Source organism: Fulmarus glacialis, unplaced genomic scaffold, assembly GCF_000690835.1.
Source record: "Fulmarus glacialis isolate BGI_N327 unplaced genomic scaffold, ASM69083v1 scaffold631, whole genome shotgun sequence".
Taxonomy (NCBI): Eukaryota; Metazoa; Chordata; class Aves; order Procellariiformes; family Procellariidae; genus Fulmarus; species Fulmarus glacialis.
The window spans coordinates 32,639-51,814 of record NW_009194429.1 but is presented as its reverse complement, the minus strand read 5'-3'; the positions used below and the strand labels follow the sequence as shown (position 1 = coordinate 51,814).

General features: G+C 41.9%; 1 protein-coding gene across 1 annotated transcript in view; it reads right to left on the bottom strand.

Annotated features, from left to right (window-relative positions):
• KDM3B (lysine (K)-specific demethylase 3B) overlaps positions 1–19,176 on the bottom strand; it is a gene marked incomplete at its 3' end in the record, with an annotated part of 39,073 nt that overhangs the window by 8,487 nt on the left and 11,410 nt on the right. Inside the window, 9 exon segments of the mRNA XM_009587745.1 lie at positions 3,062–3,328; positions 6,379–6,635; positions 7,648–7,927; positions 8,476–8,603; positions 13,021–13,128; positions 15,304–15,456; positions 16,531–16,745; positions 18,096–18,297; positions 18,669–19,176. The exon segment at positions 18,669–19,176 is cut by the window's right edge and continues 30 nt beyond it. Of these exon segments, the coding sequence (XP_009586040.1) occupies positions 3,062–3,328; positions 6,379–6,635; positions 7,648–7,927; positions 8,476–8,603; positions 13,021–13,128; positions 15,304–15,456; positions 16,531–16,745; positions 18,096–18,297; positions 18,669–19,176 (2,118 nt within the window).

The window sequence follows — 19,176 nt, the reverse complement described above, 5'->3', positions numbered from 1 at the left end:
AGCAGGAATTGTAACATTAAGGCAATGGATCGGTTCTAGTCATATTCTACAAAAACCTAGGGATCATGGACGAGGAGTAAAATGACAGTACCTTTCACAGGATGGGCGGGAACTGCTGCCAGGTAGACTTTAAGCTGATGGATTAAAAATTAGTCTTCTTCAGTCCAGGAAAATAATGACAAATTTTGATCCCTGCTGTATTCACTTGACCACTTGAACATAACAATTAAAAAAAACAAAAGAAAAAAAAAAATCTACTTAACCTAGTAGAACCCTTCCAGCTTTTAAGCAGAGAATTTCTCATGGAAGAAAAAAAATGCTCTCTCCAGTGAAGAGCTAGGGTTGCAAGATAAAAGGATAGCGGACTTGGTTGGTAGGCACTTCCTGCCAGATCTGCTCTCAGACTACAGGGAGAAAACAAATAAAAACCTCCAACACCACCCCAAAATCTTCAGTATCTCAAAAAGAGAAAGCCTAGTATGAAAACTCAGAAAAAAACAGGTTGCTATAGGATGAGAATCCTGACAGTATCCCCAGATGAGCAACATCCACGTTCAGGAGAGCAAAATGCTCTTGAACAGCTCCAGAAAGAAATAATCCTATGGTCTGATAGTGAATTCTGGGATAAGACAAAGTTTAAATTATTTCTGACAATTTCTAAGACAAAGGAGTTGAAAAACGTTGGTCTTTCTGCATGACACTGAAAGTGCCATTCATTATCCATTTGTTACAGGGAAAAGAATTTTCTCTTTTAACAATTTGGGATGCTACCATGAGTAAGATCTTCATATGGCTCAGATCTAGTGCCCAGTGTGCATTTATTGAGCTGGGGAGGGTCGCTAAGAAGTTTTTTCCAACTAACCTTTTCCAACCCACAAAATGGGAAGGGGAATGATTTGGGGGATGGTGGTAGAATTAATGTTATTTGACTTCACTTTTAAAGGTGCAGCTGAGATGTACAGGAGGATGCCAGCCAAGGGACAACTGTGACAAAGTAGAGTTTGTTGAGAGAATCTCTGCTTGCAGAAATTCTGTTTAGAATCGCCTTGTCAAAGACAGCGACACCTGCCTGGGTCACCTGCTTTCTTTTGTGCAGGAATGAGAGGGTTCAGTTAGATTGCTTTCCACATTTCAGCAGGCACTCAAGTGAGTGCAACACCACTGGAGAATCCTTGAATGAGCAAGGGACTCGCCTAGTCTGTTGCTATACAAGGAGTCCTCTGAATGATAAAGTCATCCAAAAGCATCCATAGCATGTCTTGGGGCAAAGCCTAAAATAGAGGGTCACAAATAGTACATGAGCATGACAGTTGGGGCCAGAGCCTCACAGTGTGCACCAACCTGGAAGGTGATGCACACTGCAGGCCACACATCTGACAGATGATCGGTAATCACATCTCTAGACTCCATAAGGAGTCTCTCAGGATTCATTAAGTCAAGAACCCCACGGCCAAGTGCAGCATCTTGCACCTGGTGATTAACCAGTCTCATTTGCAGAGAAACTGACAAGCACATCTTTTGTAAGTAGCTCCCAAAATATTTAGGATCCTCCTCAGAGCGACAATATTATGTGCTGACAGAGAGGGTTGAGAAAATTATCAGAGTATACTGACCAGAAACTAAGGAGCTCTTTGCCAAGTCAGGCAGGTGAATGACACCAAAGCACTGCAAAAGAATGATCTGAAATCCTTCATAAATCAGCAAGATGCAATAGGTTCAAAAAAATAGACCCCTGTGCAAGGACAAGAAGATAACTGCAATTAGGGGGAAAGCTGGCAATACCAGCAGCAAGCTAAGTTTCTAGTCAGACAAGCGAGGGTGTGCTGCACTGTAGCCTCTTCCACCTATTAGGAGCTGGCTAGGGGAGTTAGAAACAGAGACTGCTAACTCTGTGGTTGGTGGTGCCACAATCCTCTCCGCAGTTTTCATTTTTATGTGCTAGTTATGCTTGTGCCCAGGGGACCGAGAGAATGTGCAGTCCCATGGGACACGCCAAACTTAACTGAAAAGTACTCTACTTCTGGCAGAAATGGACCCTGAATGCCAAAAGAGGAACATGCAGCTTGATCTGTTCCCCCGCCACAGCTCAGCAGTCCGTATGTCTTGTGAGCAACCACAAATAAGTGTGGAATGTGAGTGCCAAAAGCACAATAGCAACAGAACATCTGATAACAAGGAATTCTCCAGAAAAGATCATGAGGGACATAATCGTCTAGCACCAATGGTCTCAATTCTGAGTAGTTGGTGAAGGTAACGGTGTCAGAGGTAGCTGCAGAACCAAGTGCCAAGAATACAGTTTGAACACTGATGGACACCATATTCTGTTAGAGCTATGGGTGCAGCAGCTACTCACGGGTATTGTCTGACCAGGCCAATCTTTATGACCCTCTGGAGAAGTCTAAGCTGTAGCACTATGGATTGAGATCTGAAAAAAAAATGGCTATGCTGGCAGCAGGTCTAAGGTCCAGTCTCTTGACTGAAGGCCTAACCAGTTGATGATCCCTCAAACAATCCAGGAAGAGTGCTCAATACATGAGATGCTGAGTTCAAAACAATACTTGGGTTCACATAGGCTGCAGGCTCAGAATGAGACACTGCATCAAGTACACCCAAAAATTTCAGCAGAAATTACTGCACGCAGCACTTTTATTCTTGTACACGCTGCAGCTGGAAGGAATGGACCGTTTCCTGACACTATAAAGCATCAAGTATGGGGTAGATGCTAGGATGCATGCAGGAAATCATAGTAGATTCATTACTGGACTGTAGTAGAGCAGGTTCAGCACAAACCACACCACAACTAAAAAGGCTGTCACAGCAAATACCCTCATACTGGTAAGCTGAGAAAAGCTCAGTGTGCAAGGGCACATGGGCTTGAGTCAGTACAGCATGGAGTGGACAGGGCCACTGTGTCCCCTGTTTATAGTGCTACCGTTGAAATCTTCATTCACCATATTCACTCAGGAGCAATTGGCCAAAGTTTGAATGGACTTGTCAATAACCAAGGTACAGGTTAAAATTTCAGGATACTTATAGCGGTTGGCTATTTGTCATCACCCACCTGGCCTTGTTTCCAGCACTCCCTGAAGATCTTCCAGTTGTTTTTGTTGCTAGGATCATGAAGGCAAAGGAGTCTACCATCACACAACCAAGAGTGGGAAGTATGTGGATCCAGCACATTTAAGCCCATTACCATTTCCTTCACCTCTCTCTGTGTGTCAGCTAAATTACTAGCTCGTTTTGCAGCATCAGACGTCTTCTTATTTTCCACCACAGAAGCAATGATATGGTCTAAGAAGTTAGGCAGGCTGGCTTTACCTTTGGCCCCCTAGAAGATGTAAATCCAGAGGTAAGTTTAGTCTTGCAACAGCATAAATATTAATGCAGATCTGGTCTCATTCAGATTTTAGTCATGGACATCTTGCTATCAGAAAAACACGCAACAGTAAACAAATCAGCTCAGAGACAGGCATGTATTCAGTAAGAACAGAAACAGCTATGCCCCTGTTTTATAACAGTACAACTTAAAATAACCTGCTACAGGCTATCTAGAAAAATATCACAGCAAACAATCATGGAATAGAAAACTTAAGTGATCTAAACTCTGCTACTTTAATGGTAAAAATGGTCCATATTTTTCTTAACTTCATTAATATCTGAACTCTATTTCCCCATTTTCCTCACTCCATTACTAAGAAAATGAATTCAACCCTGGCACAGGTAAGCTGTTGAACACGGGAACATTAAGTAAACACTGACAGACAGAGATGAGAAAGTGCTTCCTGTATGTATAATGTTAATAGAACCATTAGCAGATAGCCTCTCTGGTTGTGGAGTCCATGCTCCTCAAGGGACGTTTAACTCCTCAAGGGATGTTTAAAATTCAGAAGAGATTAATGACACAATCTTAAATTGTGTTCTTAACTTTAAAAAAATAAAAAGCCTGCCTATAGGCCTTGTCTTACAGCAAGATACTTAAGACACTAAATATATTTCATATATTCAACAGAAGATAAACTCTAACTGGATCATTATTCACAAGACATCTATGGGAGGGAGCAGGGGTGTGATAGATTTCTGGTAGCAAAGAGCTTCTCATTCTAGCCAAAAAAAACCAACCAAAAAACCAGGGACTGGAAGATGAGTAAACAGTAACAGCAAAAAACTATTACTGGAACAATTTTGCCATCTTCTTTAAAACTGAAGTTCAATAGACTGAAAGTTTACCGTATGCAGAGCTATCAATCTAAAACATAACACTATTCATAACTGAAGATACTCATTCAGTAAAAAATATTCATGGAATTACGGAAGAGTCTAGGTCAGAAGGAAGACCTAGAGATCATTTGGTATAACTTTCTGTTGAAATCAGGTTAAGTTACTCTGGGTTGGGTCAAGCCAAACCTTAACTTCTCAGAGAAGGAGATTACATCACTTCTCTGGGCAGCCTATTCCACTGCTTGAATGTAAAGTATGATTTTTTTCTTATATCCAGACAGAATTTCCCCTAAGGCAACTTGTCTCCATTGCCTCTTGTCCTGTTACCATGCATCCTTGTGAAAGGAGTACCTCCATTTCTCTACAACTACCTTTTAGATATGATAAGATCAATCAGATCCCCAAAGCATTCTCTTCTCCAGGATGAAGAGAAGCAGTTTCTTCAACCTTTCTTCATGTGTCAAGCTCTCCAACGTTTTAATCATTCTGGCCCTCCACTGGACCCCCTCCAATTTTTCAGTGTCATTCTTCAGCTGGGGAGACCAAAACTGGAAACAGTGTTCCAGGTGTGGCCTAACAAGTGCTGAGTGGAATAATCACATTCCTTGATATGCTCCAGCTGTATGCTTCCTGACGCGGTCCAGGGCAGCCTGCCTTCGCAGCTGCAAAGGTGCAATGCTGACTCACATTCAGCTTGCTATCCTCCAGGACCCTGGGCTCCTTTCAGAAGGGTTACACCCCTGCTAATCAGATCCCAGCCTGTACTGCTGCTTGGGATTACATTAGTTTTCTACAGCCTGTCTTAGGCAAGTAAGACTAGATTATAACATCACCCGCTTATGATGGTCTTAAAAATGCACTTTTACGCTAGTTCTCCAGAGGCCATTAAAATAGGTAATATGCAGTTTAACTATTACAGTCAATGCTAGCTACTCTTCACAACAGAATGTCAACGCTCCAGAAACACCAAGATGATTCTCTTCATAAGCAGCAATCTATTGTTCCTCTCAATTTGACCAACACAACTGTTGTTTCTCAGGTATGTTTTGTTCACATACGTTCTATATTAAGCATCCAGGCATTCAAGTGGGGGGTTGGACCAGAGTTCCCCATCAGATCTTTCAAATCTACGTTACTCTGTGAAGATCACAAGTCAAGAAAGTGAAAAAAGACATTACACAATGGATCTGATTCAATGTGGTAAGAGAATGCATAGAGTTGCAAGGACAGGGATACAAGCTGAGACAGGTTCTCTCAAGCCTGAAAGGAATAACTTGCTTTAAAACAAGTGATCACAATTTCTTCGCCTGTACTCAGTGATGAGAAAGGGCGGGGGGGAGGGAAGTATTATTGGATTCACTCTCCTGTAGCAGCGACATATTTTCCCATACAGCTATATAGTTCCCTCTCCCAAAAACAAACATGAACTATTATTAAGGTTCCATCCTTCCAGCCTAACATGGAGGAAAAAAAAAATTCTGCTATGAGACAAGCCATTTCATCATCTTCCTCATTATTCCTCATTCTATCTGCCTAAGCTTTTGGAGAAAGTATTCTCCAAGAAGAGCTAAGCCTTGAGAAATTCCACAGAATCTATCCTTCTCTTAAACTAAATGCTTTTAATTGTTTCAAGTATCATTGATTTGTTCACTTTTTTTTTTTATTTCCTCCAAAACAGATTAAAGAGAAACAAAGTATCCTTATTCCAGAAAAAGCATCCAGAAATAGCAACTGCATCTTAAATTCTTAAATTCATATTCTATGTTAAATGCCTTTCAAGTATACATAACTTTTTTTAAGGAACTGGTTTGCTCATAGGTTTTTGTCTTTTTCTGTGGCATGCTCTTGCAGTATTTTTAAAGACGTGGAATTTAAAGTGAGCTTTTACAGGGATGCAGATTATCAATTAAACAATTTAAAGGCTATATTTAACTCACTTTCTTGGTCTCTTGCAAGGAACAGCTTCTCCACAGCAGTAGTAAACCAAACGACAAGCTAATGATTAGCATCAAAATTCTCTACAACTTTGTGGGGTGGTGAATTTTGGTGAGATATTGCATTTGTTTCAACACTTAAGAATTAAGAAACTATAAAACATTTAGATCATCATGAAATTCTTCCCTAGAACAGATATCATTGAAGGAATACAAAATTATTTACCGTAGAAGCTGCAGAAAAGACCGGAGGAAAGGGAATTCCTGTGTCTAATGGGACCTGAGGAAGCTTTCCTGGCCCTGTGTGTAGCAGATCTCTGAGGCTGGAGCCTTCAGCTTTGTTGCTAGATGTCACCGGGCCCAATAAGAGGCTATTAAACAGCTTTGGGGTTAGTGGGGAAACCTTTGTGCTGGAGTTGAAGGAATCCAGTCCAAAAGGTGAATGGGATTCTTTATTAAGCACTGATCTCAGCGATCCTGATTCTGCAAGATAAATATCAACATGGGGGGGAAGGCGGGGGGGGAACAAAGAAAAAAAGGCAGAGTTAAAATGACCACGAAGTTCTCTGAAATTATTTGTTCTTGCAATAAATAGGATATTGACAGAATCTTGTGGTAAAGATAAATTATCACTGCAACAGCGAATAAGGCACCTCAAAGAGAATCAAAGACATCATGTACTTCAGATAGATTTTACCTTTAGTATGCTGTTAGTTAAGGTTCTGAATAGCACAGTAGATCTGATCTGAAAGTGTTTGATACACAAGAAACCACAACTTTGTAACAGACTCAATTAAAAAACATTTCCTTGACTTTCTGAATTAATGTTTCAATATGAAGTATTTCAAATTTTAACTGTAGTCAAAATATTACAATAGCTAAGCCCTGCAAAACTAGTGAAAGAGTCATGAACATTTAACACTGACATATAAAGTAGTTCCTGCTAGACATATGGACAGGAATAAATCCTGTGTTAGCCATGCTACCTCTGACAACTGGGAAGTGTATTCTGCAAACAGGTATTTCATATTGAGAATCACACTCGAACTACTGAGTATTAAAGAAGTTCTAAGCTTTCATCTGACCCTCCAAGTAGACTCTCTCAATTCTTTGGAAATGCACTCTTCACATAGCACACAAAACAGCTTTATTTACTTCAGTAGTTATAAAATGACAAAGCTGCATCTGAAATTAATTACTATAATTTTACATCAGGATACCAGCTGCTTATTACTTAGAAAATAAATACAAGAACTGGCACTGAAATAAACTGGGAGTGACAAGACAGTATTTTTATCTTCAGCTGTATCATCATCTTTCCAGCTTTGCGTATTCCTAAGCCTGTAAAAGAAAACTGGTTCTAAGAGGCAAAGGAAGAAAAATTGCCATGTTCTTTTCTATTTAGGGCTAGGCACTCTCACAAAGAATAGCAACGAAGCAGTACATTAACATTTATCTTTTAATTCCAACCCCAGAGGGCACGTCTTCTGCTCACCTTTTGTTTCTTCTTTTGCTTTTTGCGTTGCTAAATCTGCAAGCCAGTGTAAGGCTGACGATGGAGCTGTTTCTGGACAAAGTGGTCTGTTAGTCTTTATTTCACCAGTGTTATTGGTTGGTAATGTCTCTGTTTTTGCAGATTCTTCTATCCTACTATCAGATGCTTCAGATTTTGGAACAGTGTCCAGTTCTAGTTGCCCCACTCCTGCTGTCCCTGCCCCAGTGGAAAAGGTGCTCTCATTTCCAGAAACTGATGCACTAGGATTTACAGTTGGAAGCTAGAACAAAAATATAAACAACTGCTAAATGTTGAATAAAGGGAAGAGTTCAACTTGGAAGACATTTTAGTTATCCAATGCATTGGGTTTTGTTTGTTGTTTTTGTTTGTTCGTTTGCTTTAAGCACACAGTAGAGTTCCTTTATGCCTATGCAGAAGCAGAGTACAGGAGCTTCTTCTCTGTGTACATCAGACCTTGTACAGAACTGCTCTAGATTCAGCATAACATTCAGGAACCGTAACAAAATAAATGCACATGTTGCAAGCTACTCATAGTGGTTTGTTTTAAGATACAGCATCAATATGAATGGCTTCCTACCCAACTTCTACGTAAGAGTATTAGCCCAAATATCCACTTGGTAAATAACAGTTGCAGCACACATCCCTGAAAAATGTCCCAAAAGATTTTTGCTAAGCTAAAACACACAGAATACATATGGAGAAAATAAAGTTTGTGTTTCACAATAGATCAGTCTAAAGGATCTAACGTTTTAATAGATCTTAAAAATGCCATGTCAAACAAGGTAATTTCAGCCTCAAATTACATACCTGTGATATTCCATTAGTGACAGCCGGTCTTAACACCGATTTGTTCTGCCGATTAATACATGGACAGTTGGCTTTAATACCCCATTTGCCTCGTGCTGCATGAACCATGTCTCCAATATTGTAAAGCGCTGGAAATAAAGTTAAAATCTTTAATATCACATGTAAAGAAATCTAAAAACAAGGCCTTAACTATAATATATATTCAGAAGGGTGGAGGTTTTTTTAGTATTACTGCTAAGTGTCTTTAAGATGACATGCTATAACAAGACACTTGTCTCTGACTAGCATGGAGAATTGTGCTAACGCTAGCTTCACGATGTCACTGAGAGGCTGTCAAGCCTGGCAAATCCTACAGATTATCATCTGCTCCTACTATTCCAAGTAGGGTCCAAGGATACTGCAATGAGGCAACTTAGAACCACCAAAAGAGACTAGATATCCCTTGGAGCAATGTTAAAAGGATCTGGAGCACAGGTGGTGTTCTCCTCTATACTCCCAGTAAGAGCAAGGAGGTGATGAATTGAACAGATGAATGCCCGGCTGTGTGGCCAGCACCATACTCAAGGTTTTGGGTTCTATGATCATGAATCTACCTTTGAGAAGCTGGGTCTTTTGGGAGCTGATGGGATTCACCTGCCCAAGCATGGCAAGAGCGTCTTTGCCAACAAGTTGGCCAGACTTATATGGGGAGCTTTAAGCTAGAGTTAGTAGGGGAAGGGGATGGAAATTTGAGCAACAGAGAAGAGCCAGGGTGTGCTGATGCATTAGGAACCAATAGGGAAACACCTGTGAAATGCCTCAAAGGAATTTGGGCATGTTCCTCTCAAGAGGTGATGAGGTTGATAGCCCAGCTGAAGTGCCTCTATATACCAATGCATGCAGCATGGGTAACGAGCAGGAGGAGCTGGAAGTCGTTGTGCAACTAGAAAGTTATGATCTAATCACTGTCACTGAAACATGATGGGACAAATCGCACAACTGGAGCACTGCGGGGGCGGGGCAGGGGTTGCTCTCTATGTAAAAGAATGGATTGACTGCACAAAGCTGTCTTGGAAAAGCAGTGATGAACAGGTTGAGAGCTTATGGGTAAAAATTAGGGGCCAAGTCAACACAAAGGAAACCTCACTGTTGGTGTTTACTACAAGCCGCCCGACCAAGGGGAGCCTGTTGACAAAGTGTTCTTACTTCAACTACAGGAAGCATCATGCTCAGAAGCTCTGATCCTGGTGGGGAAATTCAGTCACCTTGACACCTGCTGGAAAAGCAGCACAGCAAGCTGTAAGCAGTCAAGGAGACTTTTGGAGTGCATGGAGATAATTTCTTAATCCAGGAGACAGACAGTCCGACCAGAGGAGAAGCGTTACTGGACCTGTTGCTCACCAACACGGAAGAACTAATTAGAGATGTCAAGATCGGTGGCAGCCTGGGCTGCAGTGATCATGCCCTGGTGGAATTCACCATCTTAAGGGATATGGGCCAGGTGAAGAGTAGAGTCAGGATGCTGAATTTGAGGAGAGTGAACTTTCAGTTGCTTAAGGAATTAGTGTATGGGACCCCCTGGGAAACTGCCCTCAGGGACAAAGGAGCTGAACAGAGCTTGCAGCTCTTTAAGAACATTTTTCTTAGAGTGCAAGAGCTCTCAATTCCCATGTGTAAAAAAACAAGTTAGGAAGGCAGAAGAACGGCATGGGTCAGTAAGGACCTCCCGGTCAAACTAAAATATAAGAAGGAAACACACAGGCAGTGGAACCAGGGACACGTATCCTGGAGAGAATATAGGGACACTGCCTGGATGTGTAGGGATGGGATCAGGAAAGCTAAGACACAGCTGGAGTTGAATTTGGCAAAGCTTGCAAAGAATAATAAGGGCTGCGGCAGGTATGTTGGCCAGAAAAGGAAGATTAAAGAAAATGTATACCCCACCCCCACTAAATAAGACAGGAGAGCTGGTGACAGCTGACATGGAGAAAGCTGAGGTACTCAACAATTTTTTTTTCTCCTCAGTTTTCAATGGTATTCTTTCTTCCCACCTCTCTCAAGCCCCTGAACCTCAAGGCAGGGACTTGGAGAACAAAGTTCCTCCCATCATAGGAGAATCATAGAATATCTCAAGTTGGAAGGGACCCATAAGGATCATCAAGTCCAACTCCCTGCTCCTTGCAGGACTACCTAACACTAAACTATATAACTAAGACCGTTGTCCAGACACTCCTTGAATTCTGACAGGCTTGGTGCCATGACCCCTCCCCTGGAGAGCCTGTTCCAGTGACCGACCACCCTCTCAGTGAAGAGCCTTTTTTTAATGTCCAACCTGAACTTCCCCTGGTGCACCTTCATTCCACTTCCTTGTGTCCTGTCGCTGGTCACCGGAGAGAGGAGATCAGCACCTCCCCTTCCGCTGCCCCCCTTGAGGAAGTTGTAGACTGTGATGAGTTCACCCCTCAGCCTTCTCTTCTCCAAGCTGAACAAACCAAGTGACCTCAGCTACTCCTCATAAGTCTTGTCCTCAAAACCCTTCACTATCTTGGTCACCCTCCTCTGGACACACTCTAATAGTTTGATGTCCTTCTTATATTGAGGCGCCCAAAACTGCACACAGTACTTCACGTGGGGCTGCAGCAGTGCCAGGTTCGAGACCTCCTGAGGAACCTGAACATACACAAGTTCACGGACCTGCCGAGATGCATCCCAGGATCCTGAGGGAACTGGGTGATGTAGTTGCCAAGTCACTCTCCATCATATTTGAAAAGTCCTGGCAGTCAGACAAAGTCCCCAGTGACTGGAAAAAGGGAAACATCATGCCCATTTTTCAAAAGGGTAAAAAAGGAGGACGCTGAGAACTACCAAACAGTCAGCCTCACCACAGTGCCCAGCAAAATCACTGAGCAGATTCTCCTGGAAGACATGTTGAAATATATCGAAGACAGGGAGGTGAATAGAGACAGCTAACATGGCTTTACCAAGCGCAAATCGTGCCTGATGAATCTAGTGGCTTTCTTCAATGGAGTGAACTGCATCATTGGAGAAGGGAAGAGCAACAGATGTCATCTACCTAGACTTCTGTAAGGCCTTCAATACAGTCCTCCACAACATTCTTGCCGCTAAATTGGACAGATATGGGTTTAATGGATGGACTATTCAATGGATAAGGAACTGGCTGGATGGCCATGTCCAAAGACTTACAGTCAACAGCCCTATGTCCAAGTGGAAATCAATAACAGGGGGAGTCCCTCAAGGGTCCTTACTGGGACCAATACTACTTAATATCTTCATCAATGACATAGACAGTGGGACTGAGTGCACCCTCAGCAAGTTTGTGGATGACACCAAGCTGAGCTGTGTCTAGCAGTTGATATGTTGAGGGAAGGGATGCCATCTAGCAGGACCTTGGCAGGCCTAAGGAGCGGGCCCATGTGAACCTCATGAAGTTCAGCAAAGCCAAGTGCAAGGTCCTGCACCTGGGTTGGGACAATCCCTAATATCAATACAGACTGGGAGATGAATGGATTGAGAGCAGCCCTGCAGAAAAGGACTTGGGGAGGCTGGTAGATGAAAAATGAGATATGAGCCAGTAATGTGCACTTGCAGCCCAGAAAGCCATACCGTATCCTGGGCTGCATAAAAAGAAGCGTGGCCAGCAGGTTGAGAGAGGTGATTCTCCCCCACTACTCTACTCTACCCTACCCCACCTGGAGTCCTGCGTCCAGCTCTGGGTGCCCAGTACAAAACAGACATGGACCTGTTCGAGTGGGTCCAGAGGCCACAAAAATGATGAGGAGGCTAGAACACCTCTCCTATGAAGAAAGGCTGAGACAGTTGGCATGTTTTGGCCTGGAGAAGGCTCCGGGGAGACCATGTTGTGGCCTTTCAATATATAAAGGGGGATCATAAGAAAGACGGAGAGAGACTTTTTGACAAGAGGCAGTGGTTTTAAACTGAAAGAGGGTTGGTTTAGACTGGACGTAAGGAAGAAATTTTTTACGATGAGAGTGGTGAGGCACTGGAACAGGCTGCTCAGAGAAGTTGCGGATGCCCCATCCCTGGAAGTGTTCAAGGTCAGGCTGCATGGAGTTTTGAGCAACCTGATCTAGTGAAAGATGTCCCTGCCCATGCCAAGGGGGTTGGACTAGATGATCTTCAAAGGTCCCTTCCAATCCAAAGCATTCCATGATTCTATGATTTTTAGGACCAGTTATGTAAACAGTCAAGTAAATGGTCAGCACTGACCATTTATTTTCCCTCCCCCCAACAGAAAAGAAAACGATCTTTCATGCAAGTTAACCAGACTTACTGACACAACTAAAAACAGCTGAGCACAAGAAGTCACAGCTAGTATCAGAAGGATGTTCACTTCAAACCCACAGCTTGATCTTACTTGTGTTACCTTCCCTTCAACCCTTCTGCTGTTGCGAGTGGAAGTCTCCTCTAAATCCACGCTAGAAAAGGTAACAGCTAGAACACTAGCCATTCCTAGTATTTTTTCCACTTGCTTGCTCAGAATCGAGAAAAAATTTGTAATTTTTCCTTTCAGGTTTCAAGCATTACCTGTACCAGGAATGATCTGTGTCGGCATAAGATTCTCTGGTTCATGAGACTGACCCTTTGCACACTTTAGCCATGAGAAGACTTCCTCATCACCAATCTCCTCTGTCTCTGGAATAAAGACACAAAAAAAAGTATATTTTTTTGTACAAAAGTCACTAAAACTTTACAATACAGAATGTTTCTGCATCAATATTGTTTCTTTAGACTCTTTACAGTGCAGATTAACCTGGTGATCTCAGAAAAAAACTATAAATATAGACCATTAGAACAGGATCTACAGCAACTTCTTTGCCTCTTCAAATTATAAAACTACCACAGTCATTTTCGCTTCATATCTAGTAGCTTGTTATTTTCAATCACCTAAAAATCTTGTCTTCTAGCCTCAATTTTTGAATATCATACTCTTGTTCTCATTATGCTTTCCTAAGTTACAGAGTAATTCTCTTTTTTCTTGTCATTATCTCCCAAGCTTTTTCAACAAAAAGTGTCTGCAGATTAGTTTCAGGAAGAGGAAACTAAGCTCTCCTGTCAGTATATCTACCTACAAAGCTAGCAAAGTAGGAAATTAATAGTTTGAAAAGTAGTCTGACAAATTTCTAATTCTTCAGATTTAAAACCAAGTTGGGCCTACAAATACACAGCTGCACAAGCTGCATGCCATTCTCTTCCTTTAAAAAGGAAGGTGGGGGGAAGGGTCCTTAATATGCAAAGGGGTTAAAAGACTATTGTCCCTGAATCATGGACATCTTTATACCACATTCTGTCAGTGATATATTCAGTCCCAAATGCTTTTTCCAGACATGTACAGTGCCAGATACAAGAAACCCTATTCTACTTACTTTCAACTATTTCCACTGTACCCTGGTTAATCACATGTTAAAGACCGTTATGCTCTCTTCTGGTGTATTCTGGCAGTAATTTCATAGGCTTCATTATTATACTGGGTCTGGCTGGAATGGAGTTAATTTTATTCATAGCAGCTCATGTGGTGCTGTGTTTTAGACTTGTGACCAAAACAATGTTGATAACATACTAATGTGTTAGCTATTGCTGAACAGTGTTTGCACAGTGTCCAGGTCTTCTCTGTTTCTCACTCTGCCCACCCCCCCAGTGAATAGACTGGGGGTGCACAACAGGTTGGGACGGAACACCATCAGGCAGATGAGCCAAACTAAGCAAAGAGATGTTCCATACCATACAATGTCACACTCGGCAATAAAAACAGAGAGGAGGGAGTTTAAGGAGGCTAGCCATCTTTTGCTTGGGAAACTGCTGGGCAATGGTCTACCCATGGGAGGTGGTGAGTGATTGCCTTTGCATCACTTGCTTTGTTTTGTTTTCTTTTTCTATTTTTCTATTTCTCCTTCGCCTATTAAACATTTTTTATCTTGACCCACAAGTTTTCTTGCTTTTACTCTTCCCCTCCTCTTTCCCCCATCCCAGTGCTGTGGGGGAGCGAGCAAGTAGCTGCATGGTGCTTAGCTGCCTACTGGGGTTAACCCACAACAATGATACAAAAATAGATGACTTTGTATCTATTTTTAAAAAAATCATTGCTTTTGTAATTCATTCAGTGTTCTCTGGCACCTTTATCATAATGAATAGACAGTAGCACTCACACTTATTAATATCCAGTATTTTGTACATCTGCTCCATATAATAATGTAACTGTCACTAATAGCCTTACATTTACTAAGGTTGTCCATTGCCGGCACCCACGCTACCCAAAGCCATCTCAATACAGTAAAGTATACAAAAAAGCAACCAGGTATTCACTTTTGTAAACACAGCGTGCTTCTGTTAGAAATTGAACTTACTGAACTTTTTCCTGAATTACAAACCCTGGTGCATCAAGGAATCAAAAAAAGAAGAAAACTTTCCAATCTAACCCCTTGTTACAGAAAGGAGTTCTCTGCAATGTCTGCTTACTAGTTCATCTTGTGATGGTTCTGAACTGTTAAGATATTACTTAATTTTTCTTTTATACTCTCTGAGGAAAAGATGGAACTATACGGTAGCCTATCTCAGTACACAGCTTATGCCTGCTGATATTATAATTAATACACAAATTCTAACCAAATAGGTAAAACACAGGTATCTAAGGAAACGAAGAATGGAACAGCAGCATATAAGACAGTAGTGCCAAAATTCCAAACCTCCAGCCTCCCCAGCTGATACTCACTAAGTCTCCCACAAAACCTTCAGCAACTTCCCAGAAACTATCCCTACTGAAAGCCAGGCAGTTCAAAGATTACAGTGGGAGAAAAAAAATCCAGTACTCACCGCTACGTGGACGATTCTTCCTCAGCCGGTAACAGTCCAGACAGACCCCAAAACCACACTTGCGACAAACCCAATGAATATTGAAGAGTGTTGTCTCACATACATCACACATTTCCCTCACACCACGTACTGCTCGCTTCCATGCTACTTTCTCTATAAAGAGAAGGAACATTAGGAATTATTACTTTGACATTTTGCATTTCTCCCACCTAATTTGAGAATATCACAGTAACATTGATAAAATAAATAATTCACAGTAACACTGATAAAAGAAACATAACTTGAGGGCAAAGTATAGAAACACATACTTTTTACATCCAGAGACACATTCTTTGAGTTGCTAGTCTCGTGACACTACTAAAATCCCCATTTCTAAGAGTGGGTAAGGTCAAGTCCCAAAATGCACACACTACAAGGAAATGGAGCACTACAGAGTTCTGTAGTAACTGAATTTCAAGGATCTTACAGCAAAATTATAAAACTTCTGCTAGTTTTATGAACAAATAATGTGAACTTGTAAAACTATTAAGAATGCATATTTAGTTTTACTACTCAGACGCCTGTCAACTCTTTGGATTCTAAACCAACACATTTGCTGAGGAAGGGGAAGTCCTCTCCAAATGGCTGCCCTTGAACATTCGAGAAGCTAAAGGGAAAAATCAGATAGTCAGAGCTACCCATGTCATAGGCTGAACTGGATAACTTTAGAAAATTTTTTCTAAACCCACTGCCCTTGTAGTGGCAATGCTGTCAATTAGTTGCTCAGCTGAGTCCTTGCAGGCTGAACGCAGGTGCTGCTCCCTCCCTAGAAAACCCTGAGCTTTCACTTAATGTCCCTGGAGCATACCAGGATAGGAATATGTAAGAAAAGCTACTCATTAAAGCATAGCTGGTCAGTGTGGTTAAGTGTTCTGGACTTATTTTTATTTTCTTAGGAACATGCGTCAGCTATTTCTGCACTTATTTATTGAAAAATAATTTAATGATGTCTAGGAAAGTTACTGTTAGCTTCCTTGGTAGTAACGTTGCACTGATCCAAAATAAAAATCCCAAATGCTGGTCTCACAATTACACACACCCCAAAGAATTAAATACAGCCTTCTCTTTGGAAGAAAAGGAGAAGCATTTTAACAAGAAATTATATTATACTTTCAACTCTATTCCACTGCATTGTACACACATTACACAGAGAAGATGGACAAAAAACACGTCAAAAGCCCAGCTTACGATGTGGCTCCACCATCATCATTGCCTCCTTCTCTGACATAACAAGCTGGCAGAACTGGTCCCCAACATTGGCCAGGATATATTTGGAAGTTTCCAGATCGATCCCCTCTGCAGGGGAGGAGGAAGGAATCCATAGGCTCATGGCATCAGGGTCACTCTGTTGTGGGTTCAAGAAACCCTCTACTCGTAGAATACCTTTCCGGGTAAATATCAGCCTGAAGAAAACAGGATGGAGTAATTGAGAACCTGCTCAACCACCTTTAATTAACTTTATAATGCCATCTATGTCAGAACATAAACCCAGAAAGGGAAAAAAACGCTTGAGCTGGAGTTCTATACTCTACAGCCAGTACAATTATTATGCAAATCCAAATAACACAGAGAATAAGGTACAGAAAGGCAATGGCCGCAAAATCCACTAGAATGAATCCCCAGGTCCCAGTAAGCGTTGGTGGGAAATTCCACAAACAGGAAATTGCTACAGCTTGGTAAGTCAATTTCTCTATACTATTAATAGAAAGAGATGACAAAATTAAATTTATTTGGGCTGCTGCATGATGTTGCTTGTAAAATTGTGCATGGTTCTCATTCTCTATTTTAACTCAGGAGAAAGTTACTTCCCAACTTTTGGGAAACCAGTATTTCAGCTCTGGCTAGGGCTGCTAGCAGTTGGCAACTGGTCTAACAGTTCATATTACAAGACATACAAAAATCCTTATCGTACCTACTGTTCTTGCCACTGCTCTCCATAGAAACGAGTCACAACTGTTTTATCAGTAGCTGTTGACCCTCCTAGTCTTTGTGTGGTAAAAGGCGTAACAACACAAGTTACAGAACCCTGAACGTCTCCTGCTAATATTAAAGGTAACTTCCTTTTCAAGCAAAAACAATCTTGTCTTTAATCTCAATGCTAGATTAATTTTTAACAAATTCAGGAAGAGAAGCAGCTGTAATCCTTACTGGATGGGTGGCACACACTAAAAATTCACTTCACCCTTTATATGCCAGAAAGTGAACAAAGATCTTTTTGGAAAAAAGATGCATAGCACTTGCTAGAATAGGCAGTTAAGGAAGATGAAGAGAAGCATGACAGGTCAAAGAACCGTAAGACATGTACACAACACAGAGAGAAACACAGGTAGTGTTCTATTCCTAAAAATCAGTTTTGTATTCAGCAAAACCTACTCAAACATTAGCCTCACGCTGGCAATGTTTAGTTACTTGTTGACCGAATTAAAATTTTAGCTGTTCTGAACTCCTTAGGAAAGAGGGAGAGATCAGTTATTACATACAAAGTGCTACCCAACAGTAAAATTCTACCCAACAAAGCAAATTCAATCTCATGAGGCTGGACCTGGAGGCTCACTTAGTATCATATAGCTGTGTCTTCCAACAGCAGCTCTTCTCACCCCAGTGAGGGAATTCCAGCCAGGTGATGCAGAGAAATGCGACACTCATTATTGTACCCAAGCACATTAAATAAGCAAAATGTAATTACTTTGTGCTTGGACATGGTCCAAGCTCTGCACACAGACTACATATGAAGGAAGGAAGAATTTGAGCACCTCCGGAAATGGAAGAAGCGACATGCCACAGTTGAGTCATCCTGCTCTTGCTCCTTAAATTTGCGGTACCGCTCCAGACGGCACTCCCGGCACTTGTGCAGATGTGGAGCTACATTGATGCAAGAGCCATCCTGGAGAAAAGGCTCACCTGACTGCTTCAGCTTCCTCACCTTACTCATATCTTTCAGCACAGACTGGCCAACTGGGTGAAGCAAAGTAGAAGTAAAAATCAATCCATTAGTTAACTGCAACAGCAAAAGGATACTGGCCCCAATAAACATATTTTCAGAGATCTGTATGCTCATACCCATGCAAAACCAATTAAGACTGTTCAGGTCTGCAGCATACCACACTTTTGCCCTGACAAATATATGCTTAAACACTTCTCAAAATGAACATGTTAACTCATACACAAGAAGCATTAAGCTTTAGCCTTGTAAATATCCTGTGTGTTGCCTACTGACCATAAATGAGGTTTACACCTGTGGTTAGTTCACATAGTTCATCACGCAGGAGATATCCCAGTATCCCACCTCCTTCTGCTTCCAAGACACCCTGCATTCAAGTCATCACCTTTTAGGGGAGCTGTGCGAGGCCGGCCCTTTGGGGCTTGCTTCCCTTTTCCTTTCCCCAGCAGCAATTCAGCATTGCGCTCTGCATTGGGGCCCAGCTTTGCCATCAAGTGGTCTGGGATTCCCTTCATACAAGCCTTGGCCTGCAACTGGTCTTCAGAATCACTCAAATCTGACAGGTCACTATTGGTACTGGAGTCCGAGTCCTGTTTGGATGTCAAGCTCCGCTCATCTAGAGAGAACCTTTTCACAGCTTCAAAAGGGGCTTTGTTCTCCTGTGGAAACTCTGCCTGTGAAGAGAAAAAGCCAGGTGGATGTCTGCCAAACACATTAGAAAAAGTTTTCAGAAGAGGATTGTCCTGCTGCCCAGGCCCAACAGCTGGTTTTTCCTCTGTTGGGCTGGAGGAAAGTGTGGGCATCTCAATAGGCTGTGTCAGGTTGCTGGTCGGTGAGCTGGAACGGCCATTCCCTACAGTGGAAGGGCTCTGAACACCAGCAGCAACTGCTGA